General features: G+C 51.5%; 1 protein-coding gene across 1 annotated transcript in view; it reads right to left on the reverse strand.

The window, feature by feature from the left end:
• The window catches only part of ZAN (zonadhesin), a 38,433-nt gene that overhangs the window by 4,433 nt on the left and 9,177 nt on the right, over positions 1 to 24,823 (reverse strand). The window contains 28 exon segments of the mRNA XM_072751280.1: positions 412 to 659; positions 1,180 to 1,321; positions 1,835 to 2,037; positions 6,183 to 6,475; positions 6,806 to 6,930; positions 7,129 to 7,293; positions 7,395 to 7,642; positions 8,065 to 8,209; positions 8,493 to 8,701; positions 9,502 to 9,678; positions 10,387 to 10,481; positions 10,842 to 10,953; positions 11,432 to 11,612; positions 11,835 to 12,079; positions 12,395 to 12,536; positions 13,663 to 13,865; positions 14,972 to 15,141; positions 15,227 to 15,337; positions 15,721 to 15,864; positions 16,563 to 16,705; positions 16,964 to 17,088; positions 17,588 to 17,704; positions 17,896 to 18,037; positions 19,940 to 20,124; positions 20,850 to 21,081; positions 21,496 to 22,667; positions 23,277 to 23,387; positions 24,669 to 24,728. Of these exon segments, the coding sequence (XP_072607381.1) occupies positions 412 to 659; positions 1,180 to 1,321; positions 1,835 to 2,037; positions 6,183 to 6,475; positions 6,806 to 6,930; positions 7,129 to 7,293; positions 7,395 to 7,642; positions 8,065 to 8,209; positions 8,493 to 8,701; positions 9,502 to 9,678; positions 10,387 to 10,481; positions 10,842 to 10,953; positions 11,432 to 11,612; positions 11,835 to 12,079; positions 12,395 to 12,536; positions 13,663 to 13,865; positions 14,972 to 15,141; positions 15,227 to 15,337; positions 15,721 to 15,864; positions 16,563 to 16,705; positions 16,964 to 17,088; positions 17,588 to 17,704; positions 17,896 to 18,037; positions 19,940 to 20,124; positions 20,850 to 21,081; positions 21,496 to 22,667; positions 23,277 to 23,387; positions 24,669 to 24,728 (5,645 nt within the window).

The raw sequence follows: 24,823 nt of genomic DNA on the forward strand, positions 1-24,823 counted from the left end.
GACCCTCTGTGCAGCTCGGTATCTGAGTGCCGTCATTGTGTGGGACGCGATACCGTAGTAGTCTTTGCCATCCCTCACAGCAAAGGCCTCCCCTCCCTGAGGTCTGCTCCCTCGCAGCCATAGTCTTGCAACACAGTGGGACAGAGTGGACGCCCCCAGTACTATCTCAGCCCGCCTCCACCCTTGCACCATGCGTTCTCTCCTTCTCTCTCTCCAGCCTTTTGCTCCCACTGCCCTCCTCTGCCCCTGCCCACGACATGAGCATAGCACTGCTTCTGACTTTGATAACGAGGCAGGCACCTTGGCCAGGAACTTCCTGGGGAACACAGAGTCCCGGCTTCACCTGTTTTCACCGGCCTCCCGCGGGCCGGCCTGCCTCCCCTGACCCTCCTGGCCTGGTCTGGCTCTTACCACAAGCTGCAGATCAGCCTGGAGCTGGACTGTGAAGCCGTAGACAATCACGATGATTTCGTGCAGGAAGACCGGGCTCCAGGACGAATACACTTTGTTGCGCCCCTCCACGACCAGAGGCACCACCTCAGCAGGGAGCACGTCTATGGTCTTTATCAGAGTGTAGGTCATGCGGCCCCGGAAGAGGTAGCCGAGGCCATCAAACGTACGGTAATGGGGGTCCCCGTAAATGGAGCATTGTTCCGACCCTGCCAAGAAGAGCCAACACTGAGAAGGGATGCTGCCCAGATACAACAACCACCAGAATCCCTCTGTGACCCTGATGTCTCCGGTCACCCCCCTGCCTCCCTTAGCCGTGGGCTCTCTGGACACTTGATCTTCAACCTCATCTCTCCCTAGCCCCAATTAAAAACCTGGTCCCGGGATCCCTGGGTGGTGCAGCAGTTTGGCGCCTGCCTTTGGCTCAGGGCGCGATCCTGGAGACTTGGGATTCACGTTGGGCTCCCGGTGCATGGAGCCTGCTTCTCCCTCTGCCTGTGTCTCTGCCTCTCTCTCTCTCTCTGTGACTATCATAAATAAATTTAAATAAAATAAAATTATTTAAAAACCTGGTCCCATTCCTTCTTTTTTGCCCTTAAGATAGCAAATCCCAGAGTTGGCTGCAGAGCTGGTGAGAGCCCGCATGAGGCCCCTTCCTCTCCAGACCTCTCCAGCCTTAGCCCCTTCCAGCCCTGCCTCTTGCTCCACCTCCCCGATGGCCCCTCTTACTGTTCAATTCACAGCTGCCAACGCCACCCGGTTTGGGCTCACAATGAGAGCCAGCAGGGCAAGAGAACTGCTGGCAGTGAACACTTCCTTCAGTGCAAGAACAGCTTCTGGTGCAGTGAATGGCAATCCAGGTCTCACCTTCCTAGAGAAGACACAGGCAGAACTGGGCAGTGAGGAGGGAAGGGTCAGTCCCCTTCCTCTCGCCTGCTCAGCCTAGGTCTGCAGTCTGAATGGCTGTGTTGGCCCGGGCCAGAGGCAGTTACATGTCCCCTGTCCCCTGATGTCCCTAATGTCCCTCCCAGTGGCATCACATTTGTTGTTTTACATACATTGTTCAGGAAGTACCCATCTTACAGATGACAAAACAGAGGTTACAGGTCCCCTGACTGGTGAGTGGTACCCACAGGATTCAATACAAGACCACACTTCTTCTGCGATACCACGCCCCATCCCAGTTGTTTGGATTCCTCAGTTCCAAAACCCAAACCACGCACCCTCCAGCCCAGGCCTGGCTGGACAACACCCAGCCCTGTCACCAGCCCACATACCCTGGGGCCTGCCGTAGAGACATGGGTGCCCCAAGCTGACAGAGTTCAGGGAAGGAGAATATGTCAACCTTGAGGTGTCCCCACCCCTGCTTCCTGTCCCCACTCACTGGGAAGGTGCTGCCATAGTCATCCGTGCAGCCGCACTGACTCCTGGGCACACACTGCTGCCCACTGAGCACATAGCCAGGCTGACAAATGCAGCCCTCCTTGCAAACGGAGGGGACTTGGGAGCCACTGCACTGGTCCATGCAGGAAGCTGAGCAGGCAGGAAGGCAGGTGGAATAGATGCTGTGGGCGGGACATTTCAGAGCTGGAGAAGGGGGGTAAACATTTACCGAGCATGAGCTCTGTGCCGTGCCTCGAGGAAAGAAAGGAGTAAGAACACCCCCCCCCCCAGTCCAGCGTGGGAGACAGAGGTTAGCCAGCGGCCGCAGTGACCTTAATGTGCATGGTCAGTAAGCCTGTGAAAGGCATGCGTGTGTAATAGGAGCACAGCACAGGGAGGTGTGCACTTTGCTGAAGGAGTTAAAGGCCCCCTCCCCCCCTTTTTTAAGATTTTATTTATTTATGAGAGACACAGAGGCAGAGACATAGACAGAGGGAGAAACAGGCTCGCTGCGGGGTGCCTGATGCAAGACTCCATCCCCAGGACCCTGGGATCACTACCTGAGCCCAAGGCAGACACTCAACCACTGAGCCACCCAGGCGTTGCTAAATAAAACCCTTTACCAAGTACTTGTGATCCCATGGAAATGTTCACGGGTTGCAAGAGCCTGCAACATAAAGAAGTCAGTTGTCCCTAAGTTAAAGTATACATTTCAGACGATCCCAATGAAACATACCAGCAGGACTTTTTTTTTCAGTAGGGCAAGAAGATATTAAAGTAGAAAGGAAGATATGAACAAACCAGAAAACTCAGGAAAATGCTTTTGAAAAAAAGAAAGAAAGAAAAGAGCAATGAGTAGTGAATGTCCCTACCAGAAATTAAAACACGGGTGAAACTCTCAAGGATCACAACACTGGATTACTAGTGAGTGAAGACAGAGCAATGGAAGGGAGAAAAAGCCTGGACAGGGACCTAAATATGTATGGGAATTTAGTATAGGATAAATCATGGCATCTTGGTCAGCGGGGGAAGAAAGAGACTGGTCATTTAAGAATACCAAGACTGGTCATTTTATTTGGAGGAAAAATAAAGACTTTGGGGCATCTGGGAGGCTCAGTCGGTTAGGTGTCTGATTCTTGATTTTGGCTCAGGTTGTGATCGAAACCTGAGCCTGAGCTCTGCTCTGCACTCAGCGAGGAGTGTGCCTCTCTCTCTTTCTCTGCTCCTCCTCCCCACTATCTCTATCTCTAAAATAAATAAATAAAATATTTAAAACAAAACCAAACAGGGACGCCTAGGTGGCTCAGTGGTTGAGCATCTGCCTTCAGCCCAGGGCATGATCCTGGAGTCCCGGGATCAAGTCCCACGTCGGGCTCCCTGCATGGAGCCTGCTTCTCTCTGTGCCTATGTCTCTGCTTCTCTCCCTGTGTCTCTCATGAATAAATAAATAAAATATTTTTTAAAATAATAATTTTAAAAAACGAAGCCAAAGGGGTAGGGGAGGCTGGCTGGCTCAGTCAGCAGCTCCACATTGGATGCAGTGCTTACCAAAAGAAAGAGAAAGGAAGAAAGAAAGAAACCAACCAACCAACCAACCAACCAGCCAACCAACAACCATAACAATGCTGGAGCTAAAAATGAGCAAATTGGTTTTTAAGTTCGGAGTCAAGTATTTGTCACCATGGCTCAAAATGCAGAAGCCACAGAACAAAGACTAATATACACTATCCCACATTTGTGTGTGTGTGTGTGTGTGTGTATCTTTTATTTGCATGACAAAAAAGTCAGAGATGAAAAATAAGAACTGGAAAAATGTGTGTAGCTCATAACACTAATAGAGGGCTACTCTTGGGGCAGTGGCTCAGTTGGTTAAGCATCTGTCTCTTGATCTCAGTTCAGGTCCTGATCTCACGGTTGTGAATTCAAGACCCATGTTGGGTTCCATGCTGGGCATAGAGCCTGCTTAAAATTAATTAATTAATTAATTAATTAATTAATTAAAAAAGTAAATGAATAAAAGGCTACTCTCTGCAATAGAGAAAGGACCTCCATAGGATAGTTTGATAAAGAGTAATGAGCAGGTGGAAAAAATGGTAAAGGGGTACAAAGGCATAGCTCACAGCAAAGGAAATCAGACAACTCCCAGACAGATGAAAGAATGCATAACCTCAATCATAACAGGAAAAATGCAAATTAAGACTCTTTGTATTTTTCACATATCCTGATTGGCGAAAAGCCAAGAGTATGGCAGTGCTCTGTTTGGGCGAGGCTATGGGAAATGAGGCACTCTTGTATTACTGGTGGGAATATAAATTCTTCACCCCCCTGTGGAAAGCCAGTTGGCAACATCTCTCAGAAGAGCGAATGAACATGGTCCTCATCCAGCATCACACACCTAGGAATTTATCCTATGGGCAGACGCACGCATACAAAATCATAACTGCATTAAGAGGATCCACTGCAGCACTGTTGGCAATAACAATTGGAAACAACTACAAAGTCCACCAACAGGATACTAGTTAGATAAATTACAACAAATGAGAGGTGCCTGGCTGGCTTAGTCAATAGAGTGTGCGACTCTTGATCTCAGGGTTCTTTTTTTTTTAATTTTTATTTATTTATGATAGTCACAGAGAGAGAGAGAGAGAGAGAGAGGCAGAGACATAGGCAGAGGGAGAAGCAGGCTCCATGCAGGGAGCCCAACATGGGATTCAATCCCGGGTCTCCAGGATTGCACCCTGGGCCAAAGGCAGGCGCTAAACCGCTGCGCCACCCAGGGATCCCTGATCTCAGGGTTCTAAGTTTGAGCTCCACATTGTATGCAGAGATAACTTAAAAATAAAATCTTTGGTCAGCCTGGGTGGTTCAGTGGTTTAGCGCCTCCATCAGCCCAGAGCATGATCCTGGAGACCCAGGATCAAGTCCCATGTCAGGCACCCTGCATGGAGCCTGCTTCTCCCTCTGCCTGTGTCTCTGCCTCTCTCTCTCTCTCTGTGTCACTCATGAATAAGTAAATAAAATCTTTAAAAAAAATAAAATAAAATCTTTAAGGGACACCTGAGTGGCTCATTTGGTTGAGCATCCAACTCTTGATCTCAGCTCAGGTCTTGAACAGGTCGTGAGTTCAAGCCTTGAGTTGGGCTCTGTGCTGGGTGTGGAACCTATTTTAAACTAATTTTAAAAATAAAATCTTTAAAAATATTGTGACAAATGAATTATAATGTAATAATGGGATATCACAGAGCTGCAAAGGAGAATGAGAATCTCCTTAACAGATCTGACCTGAAAGGATCTCCAAACTAGATTATCAAGTGAGAAACACAAAGTGCAAGCCACCATGTCTCATATGCTGTTTGCAAAGAAAAAAGAAAAATCTATTTGTATTTGTTTTTATGGGCATAAGTAAAATATCTTTGGACAAATATTCAGCTGGTAATAAGGGCAGGCTGGAACCTGAACCCAGGGAGTCAGGATGAGAGGCAGATTTTTCACTAGCAATCTTTTTATTATTAAAAAAAATTTTTTTTAGTGATTTCCACTATCAACATGCGGCTCAATCTCATGACCCCGACATTAGGAGTCGCATGCTCTTCTGACTGAGGCAGCCAGGTGCCTTTCACTGGCAATCTTTTAATACTTAAAAAGTTCCTGAACCATGTGAATGCATCACATACTAAAACACGCTTTAATCACTGTCTTAAAGTTTAAAAGGTTCTGGAATTATATAATGTGATGGTTGCAGAACTTGGTAAAAATCCTACAAAACAGTGAATTGTATACTTGTAAAGTGGTGAATATCATTGTATGTGAATTATAATTTGAAAAAAAAAAATTTAAGAGCTACGGAAGGATGCCTTGGAGTCTTCCAGGAGAGAGAAGAAAGAGTTTTCCAGGTGCAGGAAGCAGTGTGGATAGAAGCAGGAAGGGGTGTGGAAAAGCCAGACCAAGGGGTGTGAGGAATGGGTGGTTTGGTGGTGATGTGCAGGCACACAGGCAAAGAGGCAAGGGAGGCCAGGCCAGGCCAGCTGGCGGCAGGGTCTCAGATGTCTCAGAAAGGAGCTTGGACTTAATCTTGCCCATGAGAGCCATGCAGGGGAGTGACACAATCATATCTCCTTTGGAAAAACAGCACGGTGGAGAAACAGGGGAGAAGCAGCCTGTGCTGTCCCAGTGGGTGATAGGGGGTGGTATGGGCATTGACTGAGCAGGTATTCCGAAGGAGCCAAGTCAGAATAATGAAGTCATGCAGAGGTTGGAAACAATGGGGAAAGGAAGACAGGAAGCTTGAAGGGACACACAGACAGAACCGAGGTGTGGGAGCGGTCTGGGGTGACATAGGGGACACTCACGGCAGAAGCTACTGTTTCTCCAGATTGGGGGCTTGAGCCCCTTGGCCTTGCAGGCGGCTCCGAAGGTTTCCAAAGACCCACAGAGGGCGCTCTCCAGGCGTCCAAAACGACAGAGCTTTTGGATACAGAGGAGCAGGAAGCGCCTGGGGACCACACGGGTGGCACACTGAGCCCAGGCTGGAGCCTCAAAGGCCACCTGGCATTGTTCTTGGGCTCTCGCTATGTCAGCTGTGCTGCAGTTTATATCTAACTTCTGCCTTTCTGCTTGGATATTCTGGTCATCTTGTTGGCAACTGCAGTAGAGAAAAGAGTCATCAGAAGCACAGCCACTGCCCCACCTCTGGCACTCCTGAGTGGCTCAGAAGACCCCTTGGTCTTCACCAGGAAGCTGGTCTCAGCTCTGGGCACCGTCCTTGCAGCCTCAGTCCCCTCCCACATTTTGAAGCCAAAAAGGGAAGACTTTTCATGTGTCCCCAGACAGCTTCCTGGGACCCAGAAGCCACCCTTTGTTGAGTCACACACATACAGGAATGCTCCAGTCTTCCCATCCCTGGGTGTTCCATATAGCCTAGTGTCCTGACTCGTGTTCCTACAGGAATGTAGAGACTTTGGGGGACAATTACTTTGGGTTAGACTCCTTATCTTGCCAACTGTCCACAAATTCATTGTCATTCTGGGCTAGTTCATCATCGGGCATCATGAGCTCATCCTCTTCCTCACCATTGAAGTTTCCACACACGCCACAAACCTGGGTGGCCAAAGGGGTTCTCAGCAGTGGGGGCTGGGTGGGTGGGGGGCAGGGAGGCAGAAGAGCCTTTCCACCCTTTAGAAAAAGGTGCACCCCCAGCCCTCCTCCTCTCTGGGGAAGGACCACTTGGGTCTGGAGAGGGCTTAGCGCCCTCTGGAGGCGAACTGCCCCGGGGGAAGAGCCAAGGGTTTCCCCCACCTTTTGTTGATAGACTGTAGGGAGCACGACCTCTAAGAAACCATTGCCGTCAAACTTGACCTGCAGCCCGATGTTAACATTGAGCAAGGTGTAGATGCCACTGGTAGTGATTCGTACCCCCTGGATCTGGGTGGTCGAGGGAAGGGTAACCTGTGTGTCGTTGATCTACAGAGGAGGGCAGGGCAGGTGAATGGGAAGAAGGAACAGAGCACCCTCCCCAGAGGGGGGCTGGTGTCCTCCCTCCCCACCTACATCACCCAGCTCACCAGCACACGCTTGTCACTTTTCAAGGTGACCCGAGTGTTGAAGATGTCAACATTGACCTGGTAGAGGTAGGAAGCATCAGACTGGCCTTTCTGCTTCCTGTGCTTGCCACTGATCTTGAAGAAAGGCAGGTCCATGGTGGAGTGGCACACTTTCACCAGGACATAAGTGTAGGTGCCCCTGAAGGTATGGTGAGTGCCATCGAATGTCACGTACTGGGAGTAGTTTGAGGTACGGCACACTCCCATACCTGCGGAGAGAGAAGCGTAGCTGAGGAGTGGTCTAGCCTGCACAAGAACAAGTGCTCCCCCCACCTTTCAGGGGAGGACATGAAGGTGAGGGAGCCCCCCTCCATCCAAAAGGGAAGGAAGGTGAAAAGAAAAGAAGCGAATCTCAGTGGCCAGGCTAGGAGGCGGCTTGGGGTGCAGTGGGTGCTCCTGTACCAGCGAGAGTTTCATAATGTCAAAGTTCATGGCTGGGAGAATTATGAGTGAACCCGAGGAACCCTTTCCGATGGCACAAGGGTCGTCATTCCCCACCAGAAGCTCTTTGGGAGACAGCAGGGATAGGAGCCAGAGTGCTACAGATGCGGGAGAGGTGGGGAGGAGGGGGAGCTGGGGAGAGCAGTCTCTGTGACTTCATGGTCCTCCCATGCACTGAAGGGTCTCATACCCAAAGCTCGGCAGCGCAGCAACCCATCCACTGGCCGGCACAACTGGCCAGTCTTGCAGGTGGTCTGGTGGCAGGAGATGACGTTGTGAGTGGAGCAAGTGCAGAGCCTGGAGCAGAAGCTGTCTGTGTACCAGCTTTCTCCAACCTGTGGGGTGGGGGCATCAGCAGAGCCAATAGAAGTTTGGAAACCAGAGTTGGACAGAACCCGTCCTCCCCCCCCCCCCACTTCCTCCAGGACTCCTGCCCCGCCCCACCCACCCCTTCAGGCTTGCTACTCTTGACTGCTTGCTTGCAGCCCTAGCCTTTCTCAACCTTTTGACTTCTAGACTTGCTGCTCAGCCCCTAGAGCTCGCTGGTCTACACTAACTCTTCACAGGCTCTGAGCCCTCCTGCCCCCAAACATGTGGAGTCGCACTCTGGCCCCTCACCAGGTGGTAGTAACCCTCCTGGTCAACACAGCCACACTGGCTGAGGGGCACACAGGAGGTTCCACTCAGGATGTGGCCTTTCTGGCACTCACAGCCCTCGGTACAGGGCAGCACTGCTGAGCAGTCTCTTGGGGTGTTCAGGCTGAGGCAGGTGGCAGGGCAGGGGTTGGCACAGTGGCTATAGTTGCTGCCAGAAGGGCACTTCAGAGCTAGGAAGAAACCAGTGTTAGAAAGGGCAGTGATTTCCAGCCCCCCGATCTTGGGGCATCAAGAGTTCTGGGAATGTTTATCAGATAAACAGATCAACAAAATGCGGTCTATCCACACTGTGGAATGTTATTCAGCCTTAAAAAAGACATTGTGGCACATGCTCCAACATGGATGAACCTTGAAGACATGCTAGGAGAAACAAGCCAGTCCCCAAAAGAGAAATCCTGTATGATTTCACTTATGTGGGGTCCAGAGAGTCCAATTCACGGAGACAGAATAACCACAGAGAATGTGGGTGCTGGGGCTGGGGAAGGTAGGACAGAGACTTAGTGTTTAACGAGTGCAGAGTTTCAGTTGGGGATGATGAAAAATTTCTGGAGATGGATGGTGGTCCTGGTTGCACAACAACGTGAATGTACTTTATGCCACAGAACTGGATACTTAAAAATTATCAAAATGGGGAATTTTATGTTATGTATATTTTAGCACAATTTAAAAAAAAAGTTCCTGGAAAAGAGAGTAAGGAAGGGAACAGAGTTGGCTCAGGTCAGATGGGAAGGAGGCAGTAACCAAACAAGGGTAGAAGGTCTTGATGAGGAGAGAGTCAGAAGGAGGAGGCTCCCAGGGCAGGCAAATGGGTTGAAGAGGAGGGTTGGCCTTGGAGGAAAGAGGGCAAAGGAGGAGGGTTCCCTTTGGGGGCTGAGAGCAGGCTGTGAAGGGAGAACAGAGAGGCAGACTCTAAGGAGAGGGATCTGGTGGCCTCTTCCCAGCTCCAAGAGCAGGTGGTGGGGTCACTCACGGCAGAAGGTGCTATTCCGCCAGTTGAGGGCCTGGCCGGCGTGGGCACACAGGGATGCATAGGCCTGCAGGGAGCGGCACAGGGTCAGGGGGTCGCCCTCGGTCACACACTGACCATACACACAGCTGACGAAGCTGGACTGGGGAGACACCATGCTGTGGCACTGGAAAAAGGGTCCTGGAGGATGAAACAACATACCGAGTGTTGTCTTGGAATAGAACCATGCAACTATTTGTTTTCTTTTTTCATTTGTAAAAAATATTTTATTTATTTATTCATGAGAGACACGGAGAGAGAGGTGGAGAGATAGGCAGAGGGAGAAGAAGGTTCCCTGCAGGGAGCCTGATGCGGAACTTGATCCCAGGACCCCGGGATCACAACTTGAGCTGAAGGCACATGCTCAACCGCTGAGCCATCCAGGTGCCCCTCAACATCCATTTCAATCAAACTTCATAATTATTGGGGCGCCGGGGGGCTCGGTTCAGTCGGTGGAGCACCCAACTCTTGATTTCAGCTCAGATCAGAGTCTCAGGGCTCGTGAGATGGAGCTCCACATTGGGCTCTGTGCTCAGCACAGAGTCTGCTTGAGATTCTTCCTCTCGCCCCTCCCACCCCTCTGCTCTCCCCCTGTGCTCTCTCTCTCTCTCTCTTTCTCAAAATAAAATTTAAAAGTCCTGTAATTATCGAGAACCCACTGTCTGAAATGCAAAATAACGACCCATCCATCAGAGCTCCTGAGATGAACACCGCCTCTGCTTTCCCTCTCGTTTGCCTTCCTCCTGACCTTGTGTCTATTTTGTGTCTCATCCTTCCTCCCTCTCTGAGCGGTCCTCCTCCTCTCCCACCAAGGGGAGGAAAAAGCGGCTCACTGGAGATGTAACTTACCCCTATAGCTCCTTAAGATATCACAACCCTTTCGCCACCTGTTTGCTTCACTGGCATCGTGGCATCTGAAGGGCTTGGCACCCCTCACAAAGCACCTACATGAGGAGAGAGGAAAGGATAGGAATTTAGCATTGGGGAAAACTCCACCCCAAAACTGAAGCAAAACGTGGAGCATGAAAGTGGGAGGGGAATAAAGACAGGGGAAGAGAAGAAAATGCTCCCTTAGGTAGGAAGGGCAGAGATGTAGCAGGAAAGAACAAGGTCAGCTCTCAGGATAGACTTCCCAAAGAGATAGATCAGTAATCATAGGAGCTAGCCGGGGTAGAGGAGGTGGGAAAAACCTTTGGTCCATTCCAGGCTCAGAGAGATCAGGGGCAGACAAAGGACCCTCCTCTTAACCCAGGCTGCCTGGTGAGACTCCTCCCCAGATCGGGCTCCCCGCATTCCCAGCTCACCCTGGTTCAGAGTACTCAGGTAACTTCCAGGCGGCCCCCAGGTAGTCAGAGCCAGACGCGGGCCTTTTGTTGGGGAGCAGATTGTCATCCAGACTATTGTTGTTGTAGTTGCCTGGAGGAGGGGCCATTTTGAGGCTACTGAGGCACCCTGCCACTAGACCCACCCCAGGACCACCAACTTCCTCCCAGAAGAGTCAGCCGCTTTGAATTCTTCACTCAACAGACCAAGGTTTATCCTTTCTTTCTCTTCACCTTGGCTTCCCTTAACACCTACCCTCACGCACAGCACCCTCAAACAATTGCTGGGCAGACAAGCCCTGAGGACACCTAATTAAATATGTGGATGAACAGGACCAGGAAAGACTCTTGCCCATTGTCCCCATCTTTTTTTTAATATTTTATTTATTTATTCATGACAGACATGGAGAGAGGCAGAGACATAGGCAGAGGGAGAAGCAGGCTCCCTGCGGGGAACCCGATGTGGGACTCGACCCCAGGACCCCAGGATCATGACCTGAGCTGAAGGCAGACACTCAACCACTGAGGTACCCATTGTCCCCACTTGGCCTGCAGATGCCCAGGGAACTCACCACACAACCCGCAGAGCTGGCCAGCATATGAGGAGGGCACAGTCACTTCAACCAGGTGGTTCCCGTCATAACGTACTTGAAGCCCAAAGTCCGTGTAGAGGAGGATAAAGGAGCCACTGGGCCTTATGCTCACCCGGCCTTGTGCAGGCCACAGAGGCAGGGCCACCCGGCGACCATTCAGCTACACAGGCAGGGAAGACGCGGTAGGGAAAGGCTTGCTTGGGACAAGGACAACGGGGCCAGGACTAGGGAGCAGACAGGGATGGTGAAGTATCTCCGAAATTGGGACTGGGTCTGCTGTGGGCTATTCCCAGAGTCTCTAGGAGCCTCAGAAGGAGGGAGAGAGACAGACTCTGAGCAGGCTGGGGGTAGGGGCCCCCGGGAGGTGGGCAGAGGCACGTACCATGACCTTGTAGCCTTTGATCAGTGAGATTTTCAGGTTGAAGACCTGCACATTGACAGCTCTGACGTAGGAGGCCTCTAAGTTTCCACTGCGAAACTCACTGGTGGTGCTCACCGTGAAGTTCTCTAGGGATGTAGGCTGGCAAGGCTGGGTCAGGATATAGGCACAGGTGCCCATGAAGTGGTGCAGGGCTCCGTCAAACGTCAAGTAGTGGGGGTCCCCCGAGACAGCGCAGGTGGCAGAGTCTGGGGTGGAGGATATGGAATTCAGAGAGCACTCCCAACCCTGAGCTGCCATCCTGGTGAGTCCATGTTGGAACGGGATCCACAACTCATCCATGTGGTTGGCCTGACCTGGAAAGGTCAAGGACAGGGACTGCCCCAACCTCTCTGGGTCCATGAAGAGGCTGCTTTGGCTTGGGCCAAAGGCTTCCAGCCTCCCGTGAAGCCCCAGCTCTCTGGGGTGCCTACTTTGGGGCAGAACCATGACCTTGCTCAAGCCCACATGGGTACCACCACCCCCACCCCATTCCCCGGCTCACCTTCCACCTGGGTGCTTACCTCGGGCATGACAGCCATAGGTGCCATTGTACTGAGCACAGACCTCCTGGGACTGGCACTTCCAGTGTCGGCAGTGAATTCTATTCTTGCCCTCACAGGCACAGAGCTCTCTGCAGCCTGGCTTGAACCACTGCTCCCCTACCTGGCAGACAGAAGGAGGGAAGGTTAAGAGGTCATTCTCAAGTCTGACTGCTGACCCACAGCCACTCCCAGCTTGCTCGCAGGGGAGCCATTCCGGTCATCCTGAAGCTCCAGGTTTAGTTCCAAAGTCTGGCATTCACTTACTTATTCATTTGTTTGTTCCTTCCCTATTTCAACAGATATTTATCTACCTGCACTAGGTGTTAGGGATTCCAGAATGAACTAAATGGACAATGTTCCTGCCCTAACAGCTCATAATGGGGGGCAGGGGGGTTAGGGCAGTAAACAGGTAAACTAAAACATCTCCAATACAATATGCACCCAAAGAAGACAATGGCAGGGGTGGGGGGTGGCAAGGAGGCTTTCCCGCCATTAACACGAACAATAAGCACTTGCTACAGAAGTTTAGAGGGATACCTTTTGACTTAACTAATCAGGAAGGCTTCAAGGAGGCTGCGGCATTTGAATAGCGCCTCAGAGCAGATGAAGGATTCCAAGAGCCATGGTGGCTGGGAGGCAGTGCAGAGACAAAGGGGCTGCAGAGAAGGTAACATTGACAGGAGAGCAAGGCGCGGATAGAGTGTTCAGTGGGCCGGGCTGGAGCCAGACCAAGGGCTGTTACGGACACCAGTGCCATTCCCAGGGACAGGGTGAGGGACAGGCAAAGAAGGAAGAGAGAAGCACCACAGATGAGAGTCTGGCTCCAAGTACCACCTCTGAGGTAGTGTGCGGACAGGGGCCCAGGCTGGGGCCAAAGTCATTCAGCAAAGAAAGGGGCTCGTGGCCCAGGAAGACATGGTGTTTGGAAAGATGTTTGTGTTTGCACAGATAACACAGAGAAGTGCCTGAGCCCAGAGGACCAGAAACTCTGGGAAAATGACTCAGGTGCATGAAGAGGAAAGAGCCACGCTGCCAGATCTGCTGGCAGCGTGGAGACAAGCTGTTGGGACTCCATCCCATTCTGTGGGAAAAGCACTAGAGCTGAAGAAAGAAATGGGGAATCAGATCTGAGTCGGAGAGCCACTACCCACAGCCCTCCATGCCTCAGCTCCCGGCCTTCCATCCTGCACCCAGGCTTGCCCAGACTTCAGAACCAGAGGTGGCATGGTGGAGTCCCAGAGGCTCACCTTGAGGTAGCCCATTGTGGGCTCGAGGCACCCACACTGGGATGGGAGGACACACTGGAGGCCGTTGAGGACGAAGCCCGGGTTGCACTCGCAGCCCTCCACACACCGTTCCTGGCAGGACATGCCGAAGAACCCGGAATGGCAGGTGGCAGGGCAAGGCCTGGCACACACAGTGTACCTGCTGTTGGGTGGGCAGGTCAGAGCTGGTGGGGGAGGAAACAGAGGTGAGAAGAGCAGAGGACAGGACAGGGAAAAGGGGATGAGTGGAGGTCTGTTGAGAGGACAGCTTTCAGAGGGCCCACAGCTAGAGGCTTCTGACCAATCCTGAGAAGCAGGGAGTGACTGGGAAAAATGGGACCAAGGAGCTCAGCTTCCCCGCTGGCCCTGGAGAGTGGCCTACAGGAGGCTACCAAGAGGCAGGTCCCAGGATGCAGACAGATCCAAGCGTCTCAGCTGCTGTATAGACGCTCCCAAAACAAGCAGTCAGGGTGACAGCAGGGGAATGCACCCATGGGGCTTGATCAAGGGCATGTCCTTCCCCTATAGCAAGCTTCCAGAAGGAGGCTGTAGGGGGCACCACGAGGCAGTCATGTTGCACCCACTCATGACAGGAGTCTGTGTGTCCTGCATGCGGAGGACAACAATTTGGGCATGCATACACAGACGTGCATTGCTCTGCATAGCCGCAAGGGCTGGGAGGGCTTTCCGAGTTTGCAAGGGAGGGTGATTTTTCCTCAGTGGATTTTCTTTCTTTCTTTTTCTTTTTTTTTTTTTTAAGATTTTATTTATTTATTCATGAGACACACACACACACACACACACACAGAGAGGAAGAGACATAGGCAGAGGGAAAAGCAGGCTCCATGGAGGGAGCCTGATGCAAGACTCGATCCTGGGACTCCAGGATCACACCTTGGGCTGAAGGCACGAGCTAAACCACTGAGCCACCCAGGGATCCCCGTTTTTCTTTTTTATTTGAGGGAGAGAGAGAAGAGAGAGAGAGAAAGAATGAGTAAAGGGAGGGGGACAGGGAGAAGCAGACCCCCCGATGAGCAGGGAGCCTGACCACCTGGGGCTCAATCCCAGGACCCCGGGATCATGACCTGAGCTGAAGGCAGCCCCTTCACCGACTGACCCCCACCAGGTGCCTCATTGGTGAATATTTTTGACTGTAGCTTTCCCTGTGCACATGTGGAAGCAGAGGGGTTCAACCAGCACCCACCGCCGCCCTGTCCTAACACCCAAGATGCCAGCCCTATGCTCGCATCTGTGCATCAGGGAAGAGGCCTGGCTGCTCTGCACAACTCACGGCAGAACTGGGGTTCCCTCCAGGGCTTCACTGGGTAGCCAGCCTCCTGGCAGATCTCGGTCAGGACTGCCATGTGGAGACACAGCCCCGACTGCAGCCCCTTGGATTTGCACACGTCAAGAATGCAGTTCTTGAGGAATCGAGAGGTCTTGAGGTGAGGCAGACAGGCCCTGAGGGGAGGGAGGCCAGGTCAGAAGGACCCACCCCAGGCACCCAGTGACCCCCTCCCACAGCCCTAACCCAGCCCCCTCATACTCAAAGGCTCCGTGGGTGTCCGTGAGCCGTCCACAGTACAGGGATCCCGACAGATTGTTCAGAAAACCCAAGTTGCAAGACGAAGAAGGATTTGTCGTATTCTTCGGACACCTAGAAAGGACCCGCCCCAGATGCCCTCGAGGCTCGCCTCCATCGGGGCCGAGCCCCCACCCCAGTGGGGTTGCAGAGACTCTTGCTCTCTGCAGCCCCTGGCGGACAGTATCCGAACCCCAAGTCCCAAAGGAGGAGGGAAAACCTGGGCCCGGGGCCCGCAGGGGGTAGGCTGCTTGGTGTCATCCTGGAGCGGCAGAGGTGGGACGGGCGTGGTGGTACGAAGTCTGTGAATTTGGCCAGAAGGGGAGCAGGGAAATGAAGGACAGAGGTGGGGAGCATGCAGGAGAAGAGAAAGAAGAAGCAGGGTGATGCCAGCCGGGTGCATGGTTCTCAGAAAGGAGAGGAGCAGGAGGGCAGAAGGGGGCTGGGGGTGTCCTCACTCCTTGTCCTCGTCCTCCGCCATCCGCCAGCTGTTGCCCAGCTCCTCTGTGTCCAGTGCTGGTGTGCCATCTGGCTTCCGGTTGTCGTTGCTACTGTCCCCATCGTAGTTGCCGCAGAAGCCACAGAGTTTCCTAGAGTAGGTGCTGTGGGGCCGTGGGGAGAAAAGGAGGAGGCATTGTTGGAGAGAAGGGGCTCCAGTCGCCTGAGGGACCGTGGCAGAGAAGGGCAGGGCCTGGGGCTCGGGTGGCAGGCGGCGGAGGATTACCAGGTGCAGACCTGGGGGCGGGGGATGCCGGTGCCAAGTGCGCCAGGACCTCCCAGCCCTCACCCCGGAGCCAGCCTTACGGCTCCCCTCATCCCCTTCCATTCACATCCCATCTTCCCACATTCCTGTTTGTTCCTTGCTGTCTGCCACTCACCACCTACAAAGACATTCTTTTCCTTGTTCCTCTGGGGAACCACACTTTTTTTTTTTTAATTTTATTTATGTATTCATTAGAGACACACAGAGAGAAGCAGAGACATAGGCAGAGGGAGAGGTCCCCTGTGAGGAGCCCTATGTGGGACCACAACCTGAGCCAAAGGCAGACACTCAACCACTGAGCCACCCAGGAGCCCTGGAACCATTCTTTCTTGATGGGCATCAACTGAACACTCTTCAGAAAGCTCCCGAGACCCTTCTAGCACATTCCCAAAGCATTGTGTGTATATCCTGCTATTATCACACTGTCCTAAGACCTCCTGTCTCCTCATCCAAAGGGAGGCCTGTCAGTTAAGTGCTTCCTACCCAGAGCTTGAGAGTTAGTACCTGGAAGGGAAGGGGAGGGGAAGGACCCCTCACCTGTGTACATTCATATACAGCTGCTGGTCACCATCCCATCTCACCCGCAAACCAAACGCCTGCAACTCCACAAATCGGCCACTTGAAGCCAGGAAGATGCCTTTAGAAGGTATGGCAGGGAGTGTGACTTGCCGACCCCCAACCTGGAAGGTGGGTCAAGGGAGAAGATCGAGACACAGATGAGAAGGGGGGTCAAGGGGACCCCCCGGAAGACTCCTGCATCCACGCTGGAAGGCACGACACCCCTCCACAGTAATCCTTGGTAATAGATGGGACGCTGTGGAAGCCTTCCCTGAGAAGGTCGGAGGCTGCAGCCCCTGGCTGGGACATGGCAGCCCATGGGGACAGGCCACTGCCAGGCCTGGAGGCGCTGGCGGGACTGCAGAAAAATGGAGACTCACCAGCATTTCCCTGCCCTTGAGTAGTGTGATGGTGACCCCAGGCAGGGTCACGTAGATTTTGCTCAGGTAGGACATGCCTTTCTGTCCTCGATCCTCATTCTTAGCCGCCACCCTGAAGAATGGCTCTGGATGGGGAGAGGGGTGAAGAGCACTCAGGGGCTCATTCAACAAGCATTTCTGAGCATCCACTGAAGGTGGTGCCCACACCTGGCATGGCAGGGATAAAGGGCCCCTGAGACACTGGCTCTGCAGTTCTGGAGGGGGGAAGGGACCCACAGGTGAGTGGGGCGTGACTGTCTGCCTTCTTCCAGGATAGTCTGAGACTGCTGAGACTCGTCTCCCCTCAAGGGACTGGGACTTCCTCCCCGGCTAGGCATTTGTAATAGTTCTTTCCTCCCTCTATTGCCATTATCTCGGGCAGGCCCTCACTAAAACTGTGTAGTCTGGTCCTGCAAGTGTCCTACTTCTGGGGTGGCCTAGGGTGGCCCTGTCAACCCTTACTTTACAGAAGGTCTTGTGCTTCCCATCTGCCCCTGGCCTTTTCCTGCCACCCACTGAGCTCCCATGCTCAGCTGTTCTGATATTAGACCCTGGGCCAAGGGCCAGGCATCTCCAGGGCCCTACCTGTTGAGTTGCCACAGGTTTGGGCCAAGATGTAGGTACATTTGCCCAAGAAGCTGAAGTGCCTCCCATCAAAGGTAACTTGATGCGGGTCTCCATAGACAGCGCAGGTGGCAGTGCCTGCCGAGGGGAGGGAGCACATGAAGTGAAGCCACTGTCGCAGCTCCACTGGGTGGGACTGGCCCTGTGGCCACTTCACCCACCCAGTGGCATGCCCCAGTTCCTCTGGTTGAGGGAGGGATTGGGACCATGGGGGTCAACCCCACTCTGACAGGCTGGAAGGCAGGGGTAGCATAAGGGGAGGGTCTCACCATAGGGTTGGCATCCGTACTGGCCGTTGTTCAGCTGGCACACCGTGTTTGTCCCACACTGAGAGAGGTGGCACTCTATCTGACTGCCAGGCCTGCAGTGGCAGCGTTCTGTGCAATTAGAGCTGAACCACTCTGCCCCAGGCTAGGAGCAGGGGATCCAGAGTCACTATGCCATGGCCCTTGGAGCCCTCCCCACTTCACCACCACACCTACAGACCTAACCTTGCTCATACTCTCCCTCTTCCCACCCACTACTAGATATTCCTGTCTACCACAGGACATTTGCACATGCTGCTCTCTCATCCTGGAATGCTTTTCTGTTCCTATCCAAGTCATTCTTATGCAGTCAGCAGAGTTCAGCTCAAGGGTCACTACCTTCTCGGGAAGACTTCTCAGACCCCCCTGACTAGGTCATCCTCACAACTCCAGGTACCCTTCCTTCCCAGGAATTACCACAATCGCACTTTCATGTTAATTTCTGTGATTCTTGGATTTGCAAGCACTATGTGAGGGACCATATCTCTTTATTCACTACGGTAGCCTTAACACATAACAGTGCTTGGCAGGAGCTCTCAAGAAACATTTGCTGTATCAGAGTGCCCCAAGACCCAAAGTGTCCTCCAGGATCTGAGCATTAAGAGAGCATGGACCATGTCCTATTCGTGGTGGCCCCAATTCCAGGAAGGTTGAAAGTACTAAAGAAACATTCATCAGATGCATAAATGAATACATAAGAAATCCATACATGTCTCCTGGGACAGGCAATAGATGCCTAATGCTGATGGTTGTGATAGATCTTTCTGAGGCTGAAGCTAATCCTAATGCTGACACCGGGACACCCAGGAGCCTGGTCAAAGGGAGTTGGGGGAGAAAGCGGTCCCCCAAAGAGACAAATAGGAACTCAGATGACCAATGGGAAGAACATTTGGAGCTGAGAGGAGCCACTGGACACTAGCAAATAGTTTAATGCACTTTCAATAGGTTACATATGATATTTACCATAATTTGCTAATAATAACAACATTTCTTAAGTAATTGGATCTAATCTCATCTGCACAACAACCTTATGAAGTAGGTAGAAATTATTATGTGCACATTCTGTCGATCCAGAAACAGATCTGAAGAGGGAAAGAACCTGGCCCAAGATCATCCAGCAAGTGAATGCTGGAACTCAGATATAAATCTCCCATCCGCTTGACTCTAGGGTGGCTCCAACCATATAGTGGCCACCAGACACATGTGGCCATGGAGCTCTTGAAATGTGGCTGGTCTAAATTGAGATATGCCATCAATGTTAAATACACAATGAATTTCAAAGAATTAATATGGGGGGAGAAAAAGAATGTAAGCAATCTCATTAATAACTATTCATTACATGGAAAAATGAGAATATTTGAGATTGAGTAGATCATTGGAATTAATTTAACCTGTTTCCTTTTACTTTAAAAAAAATGTGGCTATTAGGAAATTTAAAATAATGTGTGTGGCTTGCATGCTATTCTTTTTGGACAGCGCGGGCCCAGATCCTGTGTCCCTTCAGAGCCTCTGCTTACATTGATTCTTCCCAGGAGGGCCACCAATTAGGGGAGACAAGAACAGTAACTCCTCTGTTTTGATAGGATTTGCAAATTTCTTTGGAAGAAGATTCTGGAATGCTGTGTTCTGCCCTAAACACGCCTGAAGCTCTACCCAGCATCCAGGGCTCTCTGTATATGCAGGGACCCCCAGATTTCCTCAAGGTAGAGATGAAGGCCTTGGACCACCCAGCTGTCTAATGCACAGGGCTACGGGATGATGGCATCTTCTGTACAGCCTAGCCTAGCTGGGCCAAAGTGGGTACTTAGCAAATATTTATCGCATGAACAGAGATGACAACAAAAAGCCACATTTGCAAAGAATCACTCTGCCATTGTGTAACTGCTGCTTGTGAGCTGGCCCCTTTGGGACTGTCCTATGGATTGGAATTCATCTCCCTTGGGGAGCAGGTGGGGTCAGAACCCACTCGCAATCTCCCTTAGGGGCTTTGGCATCCCGGCAGTCTTACCTTATAGGATTTGTTGTTGTAGAAGCAGTTACAGGAAGAGGCTCTGATGCAGTTGGATTCACGAAACAAAAAGCCAAAATTGCAGACACAGCCGGGTTTGCAAAGGGGCCCACAGCTGGGCTTAGGTCTCTCGCAGGATGCTGGGCAGGCACAGGGATCGTAGTGGGCATTTGGGGGGCACTTCGCTAAGAGGGAAACAGCCTGCGTCAAGCCTTCACTCTACTGCTTTGTTCAGGGAGATTTTCTGTCTCTACCCCCACACTCAAGTTCTCTAAGAAGTAAATCCATAGGATTCAGCCATAAAAAGAAATGAAGATCTGACATATGGATGAATTTTTGAAGTTCTACAACATGAATGAACCTTTAAAACATGATACTGGGTGAAAAGGAGCCAGTCACAAAAGACCACACATGACATCATTCTACGTGTGCGCAATGTCCAGAACCAGCAAATTCACAGACATAGAAAGTAGATTACTGGTTGCCCGGGGACAGGGCATGGTGGGGGTTGAGGAGCATGTTCAGTGACTGCTAATGGGTAGGGGGTTCCTTTGGGGTGATAAAAATGTTCAGGAACTAGAAACTAATGTTTGCACAATCTTATGAATGCATTAAAAACCACTGAATTGTACACTTTAGAAGGACGGATTTTATGGTATACGAATTATATCTCTGTTTTAAAAAAGGACGTTGTAAGCCTAGGGCTTGGATCCCAAGAACCTGCATCCCAACAACCTATGACCTGTTCCCCTCTTGGTCAGGGTGGTCCTCATTTTTTCTAAAGTTACCATGTCCCATTCACCTCTCCTCTAGGACTGCAGTTTTCTGCTAGAAGCATACATTTATCTTATTCTCTTTCCTACTCAGAGTCTCTTACTTTCTGCCATTTGTCCAGTGCTACATCACATACCTGGAGTAGGTCTAGGGGTTGTAGTGGTCATAGAGGTACTTGGAGCAGTAGTAGAAGGCATCACCAAGACTGTTGGCCCAACTGGTACAAGTGTTGGACTCAGCTGGGGTGTTGTAGGAGCTGTGTGCCTTTCAGTGGGGACAGTAGATTTTTCTGTGGGCATGGTGGTCTTTTCAAGGGGGATGGTGGTCTTTTCAGTGGGGATGGTGGGTCTTTCTGTGGGGACGGAGGTCTTTTCAATGGGGATGGTGGGTCTCTTTGTGGGGATAGAGGTCTTTTCAGTGGGGATGGTGCGTCTTTCTGTGGGGACGGAGGTCTTTTCAGTGGGGATGGTGGGTCTTTCTGTGGGGACGGAGGTCTTTTCAGTGGGGATGGTGGGTCTTTCTGTGGGGACGGAGGTCTTTTCAGTGGGGATGGTGGGTCTCTTTGTGGGGATAGAGGTCTTTTCAGTGGGGATGGTGGGTCTTTCTGTGGGGACGGAGGTCTTTTCAGTGGGGATGGTGGGTCTTTCTGTGGGGATAGAGGTCTTTTCAGTGGGGATGGTGGGTCTCTTTGTGGGGATAGAGGTCTTTTCAGTGGGGATGGTGGGTCTTTCTGTGGGGACGGAGGTCTTTTCAATGGGGATGGTGGGTCTTTCAGTGGGGACGGTGGTCTTTTCAGTGGGGATGGTGGGTCTCTTTGTGGGGATAGAGGTCTTTTCAGTGGGGATGGTGGGTCTTTCTGTGGGGACGGAGGTCTTTTCAGTGGGGATGGTGGGTCTCTTTGTGGGGATAGAGGTCTTTTCAGTGGGGATGGTGGGTCTTTCTGTGGGGATAGAGGTCTTTTCAGTGGGGATGGTGGGTCTTTCTGTGGGGATAGAGGTCTTTTCAGTGGGGATGGTGGGTCTTTCTGTGGGGATAGAGGTCTTTTCAGTGGGGATGGTGGGTCTTTCAGTGGGGATAGAGGTCTTTTCAGTGGGGATGGTGGGTCTTTCTGTGGGGATAGAGGTCTTTTCAGTGGGGATGGTGGGTCTTTCAGTGGGGACGGTGGTCTTTTCAGTGGTGATGGTGAGTCTTTCTGTGGGGATAGAGGTCTTTTCAGTGGGGATGGTGGGTCTTTCAGTGGGGATAGAGGTCTTTTCAGTGGGGATGATGGGTCTTTCTGTGGGGATAGAGGTCTTTTCAGTGGGGATGGTGGGTCTTTCTGTGGGGATAGAGGTCTTTTCAGTGGGGATGGTGGGTCTCTTTGTGGGGATAGAGGTCTTTTCAGTGGGGATGGTGGGTCTTTCTGTGGGGACGGAGGTCTTTTCAGTGGGGATGGTGGGTCTCTTTGTGGGGATAGAGGTCTTTTCAGTGGGGATGGTGGGTCTTTCTGTGGGGATAGAGGTCTTTTCAGTGGGGATGGTGGGTCTTTCTGTGGGGATAGAGGTCTTTTCAGTGGGGATGGTGGGTCTTTCAGTGGGGACGGTGGTCTTTTCAGTGGTGATGGTGAGTCTTTCTGTGGGGATAGAGGTCTTTTCAGTGGGGATGGTGGGTCTTTCAATGGGGATAGAGGTCTTTTCAGTGGGGATGATGGGTCTTTCTGTGGGGATGGTGGTCTTTTCAGTAAGGATGGTGGGTCTTTCTGTGGGGATGGTAATCCTTTCAGTGGGGATGGTGGGTTTTTCTGTGGGAATGGTGATCTTTTCAGTGGGGATGGTGGGCTTTTCAGTGGGGACGGTGGGCTGTTCTGTGAGGATGATGGGCTTTTCAGTAGGGACAGTGGGTTTTTCTGTGGGGATGCTCTTTTCAGTGGGAATGGTAGTCTTTTCAGTGGAGATGGTGGGTTTTTCTGTGGGGACGGTAGTCTTTTCCATGAGGACCATGGTCTTTTCAGTGGGGACGGTGAGTTTTTCAGTGGGGATGGTGGGTTTTTCAGTGGGGACAGTGTGTTTTTCTGTGGGGATGGTGGGTTTTTCTGTAGGGACAGTGGATTTTTCTGTGGGGATGGTGGGTTTTTCTGTAGGGACAGTGGATTTTTCTGTGGGGATGATGGGTTTTTCTGTAGGGACAATGGGTTTTTCTGTGGGCATGGTGGTCTTTTCAGTGGGGATGATAGGTTTTTCCGTAAGGATGGTGGGCCTTTCCATGGAAACCATGATTTTTTCAGTGGTGATGGTGGGTTTTTCTGCAGGGATAGTTGGGTTTTCTGTGGGGACAGTGGAACTTTCAGTGGAGCTGGTGGGTTTTGTTGTGGGCACAGTGAGTTTTTCTGTAGGGATTGTGAACCTTTCAGCGGGAATGGTGGGTTTTGCTGTGGAGATAGTGGGTTTTTCTGTGAGGATGGTGAGGCTTTCTGTGGGAATGGTGGTCTTTTCAGTGGGGATGGTGGGATTTTCTGTGGGGATGGTGGTTTTTTCTGTAGGGACAGTGAGTTTTTCTGTAGGGATGGTGGTCTTTTCAGTGAGGATGGTGGGTTTTTCTGTAGGGATGGTGGGCCTTTCAGTGGAAACCATGGTTTTTTCAGTAGGGATGGTGGGTTTTTCTGCAGGAATGGTTGGGTTTTCTGTGGGGGCAGTGGAACTTTCAGTGGAGCTGGTGGGTTTTGTTGTGGGCACAGTGAGTTTTTCTGTAGGGATTGTGAACCTTTCAGCGGGAATGGTGGGTTTTGCTGTGGGAATGGTGGTCTTTTTAGTAGGGATGGTGGGTTTTTCTGTGGGGACTATAGGCCTTTCTGTGGTAACAGTAGATCTTTCAGTGAGGACCATGGGCTTTTCGGGGCGGACAGTGGGCTTTTCTGTGGGGATAGTGGGTTTTTCTGTGGAGATGATGGTCCTTTTGGTATGGACAGTAGGCTTTTCTGTGGAAATAGAGGACTCTCCAAAGGGGACAGCTGACTCTTCAGTGGGGATATTGGGCTTTTCAGGGAGGCCTGTGGACTCTTCAGTGGAGACAGTGGACTCTTCTGTGGAGATAGTGGGCTCTTCAAAGGGTATTGTAGACTCTTCAATAGGGACAACAGACTCTTCAGTCAGGACAGTGGACTTTTCAGGGGGCATAGTGGATTCTTCAGGGGGCACAGTGGTCTCCTCAGAAGGGATAATGGTCTCTTCAGTGGGGACATTGGATTTTTCAGTGGGAATAATGGGCTTTCCTGTGGGCATGGTAGGCTTTTCTGTGGAGATGGTGAGTTTTTCTGTTAGGACGGTGGATTTTCCTGAGGGAAAGGTGGGTCTTTCTGAGGAGACAGTGAACATTTCTGAGGGGACCATAGGCTTTTTTGTGGGGACAGTGGCTATTTCACTTGGGAAGGTGTGTTTTTCTATGGGGGCCATGGTTTTTTCTGTGGGAACAGCAGCTACTTCACTGGGGACAGTGTGTTTTTCTGTGGGGGCCATGGGTTTTTTTGTGGGAGCAGCAGCTATTTCACTGGGGACAGCATGTTTTTTTGTGGGAGTCATGGGTTGTTTTGTGGGAACAGCAGCTATTTCACTGGGGAAAGTGTGTTTTTCTGTGGGGGCCATGGGTTTTTCTGTGGGAACAGAGGCTATTTCACTGGGGACAGTGTGTTTTCCTGTATGGGCCATAGGTTTTTCTGTGGGAGCCATAGGTTTTTCTGTGAGGACAATGGCTATTTCACTGGGGACAGTGTGTTTTTCTGTGAGGGCTATGGATTTTTCTGTAGGAACAGTGGTTATTTCCCTGGGGATAGTGTGTTTGTCTGTGGGCGCCATAGTTTTTCCGGAGGGGGCCGTGGGTTTTTCTGTGGGGATCATGGTTTTTTCTGTGGGGGCCTTGGGTTTTTCTGTGGGGGCCATAGGTTTTTCCGTGGTAGTCACAGGTTTTCCTGTGGAGATAGGGATTTCAGAAGGGCCAAGGGTGGAAACTGGAGATTTGGAAGGAAACACTGTTGGCACTGTTCCTGCAAAGAAAAACAAAACCCTGGAGTTTAGTCAAAATCATACCATCACCCTCTTCACTCACTTCGAATTAAGAGTGGCTCATGGGTAACTTCTT

This window comes from Vulpes vulpes, chromosome 3 (genome assembly GCF_048418805.1).
Source record: "Vulpes vulpes isolate BD-2025 chromosome 3, VulVul3, whole genome shotgun sequence".
Classification (NCBI taxonomy): Eukaryota; Metazoa; Chordata; class Mammalia; order Carnivora; family Canidae; genus Vulpes; species Vulpes vulpes.